At 57.3% G+C, this 10,409-nt stretch overlaps 2 protein-coding genes across 4 annotated transcripts; both read right to left on the reverse strand.

Annotated features, from left to right (window-relative positions):
- Nucleotides 1–1,155: 1,155 nt before the first annotated feature.
- MYDGF (myeloid derived growth factor) lies at nucleotides 1,156–5,361 on the reverse strand. The gene is made up of 6 exons (XM_037386450.1): nucleotides 5,110–5,361; nucleotides 4,282–4,332; nucleotides 3,491–3,552; nucleotides 3,069–3,150; nucleotides 2,421–2,493; nucleotides 1,156–2,049 (listed from the first exon to the last, which is right to left on the reverse strand). The coding sequence occupies exons 1-6, from the start codon at nucleotides 5,344–5,346 to the stop codon at nucleotides 1,970–1,972; spliced, it is 585 nt and encodes a 194-aa protein (XP_037242347.1). The 5' UTR covers nucleotides 5,347–5,361; the 3' UTR covers nucleotides 1,156–1,969.
- Nucleotides 5,362–5,626: 265 nt separating this feature from the next.
- On the reverse strand, nucleotides 5,627–10,299 carry LOC119147584 (procathepsin L-like). 3 transcript variants are annotated; one of them, XM_037386806.1, is made up of 8 exons: nucleotides 10,202–10,299; nucleotides 8,068–8,193; nucleotides 7,799–7,921; nucleotides 7,389–7,538; nucleotides 6,918–7,142; nucleotides 6,664–6,832; nucleotides 6,323–6,437; nucleotides 5,627–6,139 (listed from the first exon to the last, which is right to left on the reverse strand). In XM_037386806.1, the coding sequence occupies exons 1-8, from the start codon at nucleotides 10,202–10,204 to the stop codon at nucleotides 6,040–6,042; spliced, it is 1,011 nt and encodes a 336-aa protein (XP_037242703.1). In that variant the 5' UTR covers nucleotides 10,205–10,299; the 3' UTR covers nucleotides 5,627–6,039. The 3 variants fall into 3 exon arrangements, with proteins under 3 accessions (XP_037242703.1, XP_037242704.1, XP_037242705.1); XM_037386807.1 differs by having other exon boundaries at nucleotides 6,026–6,139; nucleotides 8,068–8,501; nucleotides 10,202–10,285; XM_037386808.1 differs by lacking the exon at nucleotides 10,202–10,299 and adding an exon at nucleotides 9,435–9,720 and having other exon boundaries at nucleotides 6,026–6,139; nucleotides 8,068–8,501.
- Between the last annotated feature and the right edge of the window lie 110 nt (nucleotides 10,300–10,409).

The following is a 10,409-nucleotide window of genomic DNA, read 5'->3' on the forward strand; positions in this document are numbered from 1 at the left end:
GGTAGGGGGTAAAGCACATTTACAGGTGCGCACGGAGGAGAACACGGCCAAGACACACCGAGGTGCTGGTCCCTGGGGAGGATGGGGTGAAGCCGGCCTTTGGCGGTGGCATTGGAGAACAGCCCCCCCGGGCTCGTGGCAGCTGTGAGGTATGTGCTGAAGAGGAGCCGGAGCTGGAAGCAGCTCGGTGGAGTTAGAAGCAGCTGCGGTGAGCAGGCAAAGCGGAACGGGGCTGATGGATGTGGTGGCGACGGCTGCTGCGCTGACAGCCAGAAACGCTTCGCTGTTCTGTTCTCGAGGTGCACGTCGGTGTCAGCTGCAAGATGCTCCTTAATTGCATGAAACAGCTCTGCTCAGATGAGCCCCGACTCACGGCTGTTCCCTTTGTCCCCAGGGTTTCATACACCCCAGGACCACACTTAACCTGCCAAATGCCTGGCACCAGCTTTCCTTCGCATTTGCAGGTGTCTAATCTGAAACTTCTCCCCCACACCCAACAGCAAACACTCATCTCGTGCCCAAACTCTTGCCTTTTTGTCCCAGGGAAGCCCTGGAGAGGACACTCTGCCAGAAGAGCCATCTTAGAGCCTGGGTTTCCCACCCCAGCCCTGGCCGTGCAGGTCTGGGGAGTAAGTCCCTCCAACTCCCCCCTAGTTTGGTTCCCTCCAAGCAACTGGTTAAACAGGGAGAAATGTCAGAGATGTGCAACATCAATGCCCTAAATGCAGCTCGGAGCACACTGGGGGCACTCCTGGGCCCTGCAGGTTATCTGCAGATCCAGAAGCTGCACAGCAGAGAAGGAAGCATTTAGGAACAGCCTGGAAAAGAGAGCTTTGTAAAACCCCCAGTGCAAAGCACCCCCAGACTGCCAAAAAACCAGGGAACTCCCCGCAAAACGGGCAAAGCAGCTACCAACAACCACAACCATCACCAGGCATCAAAAGCACTCATCATGACAGTGCTGGGTTACACAAACTCACAGCTGAAGCCTTGTTCTCATGTGCTGGGACTCCTCTCAGGTGGGCAGAACCCCTGCAAACCCTCTGCAGACTCCAAAGTCCGTGTGACATCTCGGTTCCTCCTGGGAACACCGAAGGTTGAGACACTTGTGGGGCATCCAGTTGGAGCAGGCAGGAGTCACAGACCAGAGCAAACTCAGGCCAGAGCACGATGCTTTATTTCTTTATTTGCACTGTTATTTACACAGGAAAGGAATTCCACATTCCCCCACTGTTATTACTCTATATAAGAAAAAAATCACTTCTGTACGTAGAAAATAGTCCTGCAGTGGTACTGAGACATGAAAGTGTTGCTTGGTTTGATTCCTGGGTTGTGTCAGAATAAGCAGCTCTGCTTTCCCCCTGTCAAGGTACCCCAACCTGCGCCCTGCACGAGGGCAGGTCCAGAACATCCTCCCCAGCCAAGCCAACGATAGTCTTCAGCAGCCGCACTTAACAAGGAGTCGGACAGCTTTGGCCAACTCTATCCCTCCCTTCTCCCTCCCACCCCATTTAATTATTTCCTCCTGTCATGCCTGCAGAGAGAGAAATCCTCTCTCCCCTCCAGAGACTAGAGAGTTAACAACCTTCCCTTAGCAAACCGCGTTTAAATCCAGCCACTTATCTTTCTGCATTGCTCTTCCTAGCAAGGAAGATAAGGAGCCCCATTTGAGGGGAGCTTTACCATTTTCAGCAGATCAGCCAAGCAGAAAGCGGGCGACAGAATGGCTGGCTGCAGATCAGGAGCCTCAGAGGAGGTTTCCAGCTGCAAAGCGCATTGTTACTCTGACACAAGACAGAATGCATCTGTCTTAACACCTCCAAGCCCCACTTGTGTTGGACCCTAGCACATTTCAGTATGGAAAACATAAAAGGTTTGGCCAACCAAAAAAACCCGCAGTTAACAAGTAATCCTCTTTATCTGCCATGCTCTTCCGGCCAAAACACCCTGCCCAACACTGGCCCCGGGGTCACAGCTCGTCACGGGGTGTTTTTGCTACAATCATGAGTTTGGACAGTTCGAAACGGAACTTGCCTTCCCTGTGAGACACTGGAAAGAGAGAAAACAAGCACAGGATAAACAGATGGTAAGGCATGAACAAAACAGCCCTGCTGGTTCCTTTCCAGGACAATAAAGCCAGCAAGTCGGGCATTGCACTTCCTTCTTACGCACACGACAAGCACGTTGTGATAAACCCCTTCTTCCCCCACGCTAATTTAACGTTTACACTGGAATGGGACCTGCAGAATCCTGCTGCCAGCGATGGCTCAAGAGCACCGCAGCCCTGACCCCATAACATGCATGCTCCTCCTAGATATTGTCACCTCTCTGCATTAAGCTTAAATACTCATCTCCTGGTGGACAGCCAGGCTTGCCTCTCCCACCAGCCCCCTTGCCGCATAGTTCTCTCAGTCACAGACCTGTTGTCTCGGTGATTTCAAATTCTTCCTGTTTTAAGGGGACGTCACTTTGTCCACCTACTGCAGCTTGAGACTGAAATGGGAAGGAAGAAGGTTTAAGCAGTTGAGGCAATCCAAGAAGCTACTGTATTTAAAGCAAACAAACAAACAGCAGCACATTTTGAAAAAGAATGAATTCATGTTTTACCAACGTGGACTGGAAGAATTAAGCCCACAAAGGAAATCTGAAGGAAAAATCTCTGGCTATTTTTCCATTTCCTATTACACCACAAACTTGTATCCTTTGGGTGACCAAAGACTGGGAAATGGAAGAACGGACCAGACAAAAGCACCAGCAGAGGTTTTATTTACTTTGTCACAGGCAAGTTTGTTGAGGCAAACCAAGACTGCACCCTGGCAGGATGGTGTCTTTTGGAGTCACCGACACTGGCAAAGCCAGCAGCAAACCGATGGCAGGGAGGGAGGAGAAATAAAACGGTGCAGGAGAGCCTACCTGCAGCTACCCCCCTGACTGCCACCACTCTCTAATTAGGGATGCGATAGAGTACATTTTATTGCACAGATGTCTAATAAATGTTTTCTGTGTCCAATTCATGTTTTATAGCAGCCTCCCACACACCTGCTTCCAAGTGATCAGCTGAGACTTACATAAGCCATGGCATACTCTATCTTGGCTCCTTTCACTTCAGCTTTAAACTGGGTAAAGAAGAGATAAGACTTCCCCTGGGGCCTGGAAGAAGAAAGCAGAGCCTTTGACATCGGCAGAGAGGTGGAGGTGTGGATGAGCTCAGGATTCCTGGCTCCCTCCCTCCCCAGCCACCTCTGGCTCTCTTGTAGCTCCATCTAGTGAGGAGGGGGGAGAGGGGGGAACGCAGCACTTACAACCTGCTGCCTGGCAAAAGAGCCCACCCAGCCACAGCATCTGTCAGGAGAGGAGAGCCCTCCAGGCTGCCCTGCAGAGACAAACGCAGCCAGGAAGCCGGTCCCTGGCCACTGGCAGGGTCCCGGCCCTGATCCCACCTGCCTTACTGCTGCTCTTCCCTCAGAGAGTTTGGGGTTAGAGGACGCACCTCCAGACGGAGCAGGAAAAGAGCAGGTTGTCTTCGCTGACTCCAATGTTCATCTGCCATTGCTGCAGGGGGGAAAGAGCCAAACAGTTAATGTGGGTACGTGAGAGCCTCGGGCTTCCCGCTCCGCCTGAGGCAGCCACCTCCGCAGGAGCTGCAGCACGACAAGCTTCAACCATTCTGAAACAACACAACGTAACTACACCGCACTTGCTGCCGGTCCGTTTTACTTTGTGTTGCACAGAAGTCAGGGCCTGGTTGCCCTCTCCCCTTCACAGTTTCATTAGTGTAGCTACAGAAGAGTTAAAATCTCATTTCCCTTTATGCTGAAAGAACCTGATTCTCTCAGGACTCGCAGAGAAGAAAGCAGAAATTGTGTATCTGCACAGCACTTACTCCAGGAGCAACACAATCTGCGAAACCCTCTCAAGCCTCCTCAAGAACACAGGAGTTACTCCTACGAGGCCCTTCCTACCAACTGAGGTATGAAAACGTCACTCCCCGTTCTCCAGAGACATCCAGCCCAGAGATCTGTGAAGCCTTACAGATGTCACGGCCTCACGAACCACAGCACCACAGCAACACTTCCTTGGCTGTTCAAAGGATGCTTCCATCAGGGAGCAAATCCAGTAAGTGACTTTTGCAAACCCACAGCCCTGGGAATGGTACAGCCACCCTTCCTCACAGCTCCAGGCCCTTGGAATCAGCAAACGGAATCGTCCTGAAACAGCTCCTCACCATGCAGCCGCAGAGAGTGAGCCTAAGTGAGATGCTCGAAGGTCTGCCCAACTCACCTCATTCGTCCCTCCCTGAGCTGAGTACGTGAAGGTGCAGGTGTAGTCCCCCTGCAAGAAGAGAAGACGATGAGCAGCCTCGCTTGAGCGGGCCCTTCTCCTTGCTCACCGTCAGCCACGTCTCGGCGATGACGGGAGATCTGGTGACACCTAGGACCATTAACGGGGCTGCAGCACGGTGCAGCCCCCCGCAGGCTCAGACAGGGGTGACCAAGGAGGGGTCTGCGTTACAGCCATGTCCACACCTGCGTGGAGCGCAGCCCTTGTCCCCCGTGGGGTGTCAGCAGGACCCCGTGGTGCTGGGGTGAGGACTCATGTTCTGGGGGGCCCAGAGTCCCACAGCCTCCTTCTCCGTTGCGCCCCTTCCCCTTGGCGAGCCTCCTTCCCACGGGGACCTTCTTCGCCTGAGACGCCCTTCCCCCTGGCGACCCCTCGCTCCTCTTGGGGTACCTCCTCCCTTTGGAACCCCCCCTTGGGGATCCCCTTCTCCATGGCAAGCCTCCCTCCCTGGGGCCCTCCTCGCCACAGAGCCTGTCCCACCTTGGGGACCTCCTTCTGCTACAGACACCCTCCTTAGGGACCCCCTTCTCCGCTGGGCTCCCTCCCTCCTTATGACCCCCTTCTCCTGCCTCTGGAGACTCCCCCTTGGGGTACCCCCCGCCCCTAAAAACCGACGGCTCCCCGGCAATCGCCCCAGACACCCCTCCTCGTCCCGCCTTCCCTCGCCGTCAGCCAATCCCCGTGGCGGGAGGCGGGAGCGACATGCCCCGCAGCCAACCAGGGAGAGGCGCGTACCCTCTCCTCACCCGCTCCCTCCTGGCCCCTCACCAGGCTCCGGGAGAAGGAGTGGACCTCCCCGCCGGGCCGCACGTCGAAGTCGGCCGTGCTGGGCCCCTCCGCCGCCCGGGCCGCCAGGCACAGCAGGGCGGCGGGCACCAGCGCGACCCACACCCTCCGGCCGCTCCTCCCGCTGGGCGCCGCCATCTTGGAAAGGAAGCTCGGGCTACGGCGGGCGGGAGGGGTCAGCGCGGGCCGCGGCCGCTCAGCGGGCGCCCCGGCGGCCATCTTGGGTGCGGGCAGGGAGCCCGGGCGGGTTAACCCTTTGGGGACCGCCGTGGGGACGGGAGCTCGCTGGGACACGGAGCCGCCGGCATATGGGACAAGGGGACATGGAGACAGCAGCCCCCCGCCAGCCAGTGCCGCTGGGGCCGCGCTCTGCCCTGTGGTGCTCTCACACCATGTCCTGTGGGACATTCTGAGGGGCCTTCCCAGCTGCTGGGCTGCGCTGGCACTAAGTCCCCCCGGTTATTCAGGATGAGGGGGAAATAAAAAGCACAACGGGGGGTAAAGTTCCTTTTCAGCCTCGCCACACAGGTTTAATGGTGTAAAGACCTATTTTTTACAAAGCTGGGCATACAGGGGCAGAGCCGTGGCCAGAACATCCATCCCTGGCTGGTGGGATTCAGCTGGAAGGAAAAGGCCGCAGGGGGGGAGGGCGATGGCTGGGGGGAAAGGTGCAGGGGACCACCGGGCATCGCGTGAGGGAGCTTTGCCTTTCTCGCTGGGAAAAGGCCTGGTGGCATCAGCCTTGCCTCAGCCACCAAACCCTGCCCGGCCAGCATTTGCAGGCACAGAGCGATTAGCCGTGCTGCTTTTAATTGCATCTCACCACATGCAAACAAAAGCCCCTGTCCAGAAGGAAAAAGCCGTGGGTCTGCAGCCAGGGCAGGGAGAGATGCCCGGCAGGGAGGGATGCCCTCACAGCATGGGGAAGCTGGCCTGGTTGGCCACGCCGCACTGGTTGTCGGTGCCCTTCAGCAGGCGGATGTAGCCCTGCTCGCCCCACACCTCTGACCAGCTGCAGGAAGAGATGGAGAATGAGCACATCCGTGTTCCCACGCACGGAGTGGGAGAGACGAGGATGGGAGCTGGAGCACCCTGTGAGACAGGGATGGTCCTGCCACGCAGCTCCAACCCTGGTGCGGGGGGATGGGCTGTGCGTGGTGGTGGCAGGGTTTGGGGGGACACCCTCAGCCTCTACCTGTTCTTTAAGATCCAATAGCTGATGTTGCGCCCGTGCTCCTGGCTCATGCCATAACCCACGGCCAGCATCCCGTGGTTCACTCGCTGGCTGCAAAACATGCTGCTGAAGATGCCTGGGAAGAGCAGAGCTGGGGTGAGCCAGGGGCCAGCCCTGATTGCTTCTTCTCCAGGGAAAGCCAGTCATGGATCCCATTCCCCCGGGATCTCCTATTTCCTTTTCTTACTCCCCTTGCCCCTGGGGAAACTCTGGAGCTCAACAAGGGCTCAGCAGCTCACCCCTCAGTGCAAGGCAGCCCTGCCTCAGTTTCCCCATCCATGCTGCGAATAGCCAGAGGGTACCTGACTTGTAGAAGTGGAATTGGAAGCTGCTGGCATCTACTGCCACAGAGACAGGGCCCACGGCTGCCACCGCCTGCTCCAGTGCCACCTCACTGCCCTGGGCCACCAGCCAGATGGTAGAGCAGTTGGCTGCCCTGTCCTGGGGGTTGTATCGGCAGCTGGAAGTGTCCTGAGAGGAGGGAGATAGCAACGCTGGGGCTGGGACTGGCTGGCACTGCTCTGCCATGTCCCCAGGGCCACCTGCTGCCCCTTACCGTGGCTGTGTAGGGGTAGACGTGCTCCGAGTTCAAGCCACCATTGTCGTGCACGTACTGGAAGGCGTGGGTCATGTAGCCACCATGGCAGCCGTTGTTGCCCAGCTTTCGGGAGCAGTCAATGAGGTTCTGCTCGCTCAGCACTGCCAGCTTCCCTGTCCGGTTGAAAACAAGCCCCTCCAAGGCCCCCGTAGCACTGAATGCCCAGCATGACCCGCAGTGCCCCTGTGAGACGGGGACAGCAGGAGGGTTGCAGCATCGCCTCAAAACCCACCGGAGAGGGATGCTGTGACCCCCGCCCTGGTGCTGCTCTCCAGCTCCTCAGCTGCAGCAGCCAAAACGATGGGAACTGCTTCTCTGGGTTGCCCAGATGCTTTTTTGGTGCCTGGGAGGATGCTGCTGCTTGTTTCCGCTGCCCAGACTCCCAGCACTCATCACACAGCCCTGGCCAGACCCCCACCCTGTGCCCACCTGGTTCTTTACAGGTGTCACGTAGCCCTTCGCCCGCCAGTCCACTTCTGCTGGGGTCTTCAGAACTGCCGACGCTTGGAAGAGCAGTGCTGGCTGCTCCCGCCATGCTGGGGTGAAGCCGTTCAGGAGCTGGTTAAACTCCTCATCCGTCTGCAGATCACCAAGGGAAAACTCGTGTGATGCCACGAGTGCCCGGCTGGCAGCACCGCAGATGCCCACTGACCCATCGACCCCCAGGAAGCAGCCCAGCCAAAGGGGCACCTGCAGCTCTCAGCAGAGCAGCTTGGGGGTCCCCGGATCAAGCCCCAGGTGCATCAGGAGGTCCCCAGTCCCGGAATCAAGCCCTGGGCACACTGAGGGGGTGCAGCCCCCCGGTGCAGGGAGGGGTCCCCGGGCACGCCGGCAGGTACCAGGTCCCCGAGGTGGTTCATGGCCAGGCGGAAGGTGTGCTGCCCCTGTGACTCCTCCTGGTTGTGCTGCTGGATGCGCTGCAGGTTCTTCTCCCAGACCTCCCTACGCGCAGCCTCAGCCTCCTGCCACGAGGCAGAGCAGCAGCCAGGTCAGAAATGTCCCCTGGGAGCTCGGGGACACGAGGCGGGGTGGGTGGCTCTCGGTGAGACCCCCCACCCCGGAGCCAGCCCCGTCATGCACCGGGAGGGCTGGGGGGAGCAGGACCTACCTCCGGGTACTCCTTGGCATGGAGGCTCTTCCACCCTTCCCAGGCCTCCTGCAGGGCAGGATCCAGCGCGGCAGCACAGCCCAGCAGGGCCAGCAGGAGCCCCAGCAGCATGGCCCTGGCACCCAGCTTGGGGGAATGGCAAGAGTGGGGTCAGGGGGCCCCTGTGCTGAGCCCCACAGCTACCAGCTGGGGCCACCGGCTGGGAGCAGGATGAGTCCTCCCAAGCCCAGATTAGAGGTGAGTGAGGAGGCAGGGAAATGCAATCGGTGGCCAGGCCAGAGGGAAGAGGGACCCCTCGGTTCCTTTAGCGAGATCAGCTTTTGCGTGGCCGCGCTGCTGGTTCGACAGGAGCTTTAGGAGGACTTAACCGTCCTTTGGGTGGCATCTAACTGTCCTTTGTAGGCGAGGGACGATCAGCTTCGCGAGAGCAGAGCCTGGACGGCAGAAGGAGGCAGACACAGACAAAAGGGCAGCGAGAGCAGCAGGGACTGCGCTGGCTCTCCCTGGTCCCCACTCTATTTGCAAAATCCCAGCTGGTTTTCTCTGCCACTGGACCATCCCCCTCTTCCCCTTCCCCCAGCGGGTCTCCCTACACCACCACCAAGGGGCAGAGCTAACCTCCCCTGCTCGGGGACTCAGCACCCAGCAGGATGGAGCCCCAAGGAGAAGGACGAGCAGGGGCACAGGCTCATAGCCGGACCCCTTCACAGCAAGGTTTGCTGCTTTGCTGGAGTCAGCTCAGCCTCCCAGCTCCAGCCCAAGGCGGCTTTGGGACTCCAGGCAAAGCAGAACCACCCAGTGGAGCAAGAGCTGTGGCCGCTGGGCCAGGACGGAGCTGTTTTCACTTGAAAGCCAGTGGAAACACAGACCAGCAGACATCTGCACCAGCCTCCGAGCAAGGTGCTCGAGCTGGAACCAGAGATAAGAGGTTTTTCTGTAGAGATGGGGAGGCGGAGGAGCTGCTGCTCCACACCGATGACTGAAGCCTTGCATCTGTCCCAGCACGAAGGCAGGATGCCTGTGTGTACGTGCTTCACCAAAATCCCTCCGTGAGGATTTTCCAATATCAATTTACACCCTTTCTTTTTGCCAGCGCACACACACAGCCCTGCCCCTGCCCTTGCCACCACCAGCCCCCTCCTCCACTGCAGCCATTTGTCTTCCTCGCATCGCTGCCGCACGCCCCGTGCCTCTTCTGATGGACCCTGGTATTTCTGAGCAACTTCAGTTATTCTGGGGATGCTGCTCTGCAAAGCCACAGCAGGGCCGGGGCAGAGGAGAGAGGTCGAATGCCTGAGACGCCCCTAATCACCAAACACAGAGTTTCCACTGACGTGGCTTTCCAAGAGCGAGAGCCATTGTCGCACCTTTATTCCACCCGCTTTGAGAATGGAGATGCCGGAAAGTTTTCCATCTGAGCATCTTTCAGGGCAAGCGGTGGCTTTTCTGAGCTAATCTTGTAGCTCAAGCGATGTTTTTGTTTTAAAAATAAGTCATCGAGAACATCTGTTTCTCCCTCCACATCCTCCGCCTAAAAATAAAGCCCCACATGTTGGGTTTTCATGGGAGAAATGCCTCCCAAGCCACTCTCGTGCTTAGTTCCAGTTCTTGAGGAAGAGTAATTTTTGCCTGGTTTCCCCGGCACCCGTTACAGCACCCGCCGCTTCCTCCAGCCGTTACTGCTTGCTCAGGAAATTAACTCAACTTCACGCTACAGCTGCAAATCCTCTGTCTGAAAGAGATGCCATGAACCCAGCTGCACCGCGCTCCGTACTCCCATTACCTTTCCCGCAGGACAGCTGGGTGGGGGCCTCCTGCATAATTTGTATTTCAAACCCCCAACCGAACCTGTTGCATATTGAAAAGTGCAGGGTTGCAGTAGGTGATTTTCCGGTTAATGTCTCTCAGGATTCTCAATCCCCCAAAGAAGCAAACCAGCCCTTTTTACGGCGTCAAATAATCCTACAGCTTCAGAAGGAAGTTTGCAGGATCAAAGGAGCTCACAGATTTGTAAACTCCTCTAGACAAGAGCATTTCAAGAGTGCATCACAGACATTTTAAGAAACACTTGCTCTTTTGGAACAGGAAAAAAGCAGTGTAAAAGAAACAAACCCCACAAAATAAAGTTTCTTACCATCCACTGACACTGGCCCGGCTCTAGAGAAGGCAAGGAGAAAGGGGAGCAGCTTTTCTCTCTGCAGGTTTCTCTCAAGGAAACTTCAGAGATGTGCAACTTCCTCCACTACACCCCCTTCCGCTGCCCCCCCCCCCCCCCCCCGACCTCAAAAGCTGCACCAGGGGTGACTGAGAGGGGTGCACAGCAAAACTAAACTACAACTGCA

Source organism: Falco rusticolus, chromosome 4 (genome assembly GCF_015220075.1).
Source record: "Falco rusticolus isolate bFalRus1 chromosome 4, bFalRus1.pri, whole genome shotgun sequence".
Lineage (NCBI taxonomy): Eukaryota > Metazoa > Chordata > Aves > Falconiformes > Falconidae > Falco > Falco rusticolus.

What these genes read in the sequence shown, in the direction of transcription:
- MYDGF (XM_037386450.1), bottom strand. Translation starts at nt 5,346, where the DNA reads ATGGCCGCCGGGGCGCCCGCTGAGCGGCCGCGGCCCGCGCTGACCCCT. An exon ending in ACTCCTTCTCCCGGAGCCTG is followed by an intron (nt 4,333 to 5,109) that starts GTGAGGGGCCAG and finishes CTCTTCTTGCAG; the next exon opens with GGGGACTACACCTGCACCTT. An exon ending in TAGAGTATGCCATGGCTTAT is followed by an intron (nt 2,494 to 3,068) that starts GTAAGTCTCAGC and finishes TTCCCATTTCAG; the next exon opens with TCTCAAGCTGCAGTAGGTGG.
- LOC119147584 (XM_037386806.1), bottom strand. An exon ending in ATGCCAAGGAGTACCCGGAG is followed by an intron (nt 7,922 to 8,067) that starts GTAGGTCCTGCT and finishes GCCTCGTGGCAG; the next exon opens with GAGGCTGAGGCTGCGCGTAG. An exon ending in TGACACCTGTAAAGAACCAG is followed by an intron (nt 7,143 to 7,388) that starts GTGGGCACAGGG and finishes CCCGTCTCACAG; the next exon opens with GGGCACTGCGGGTCATGCTG.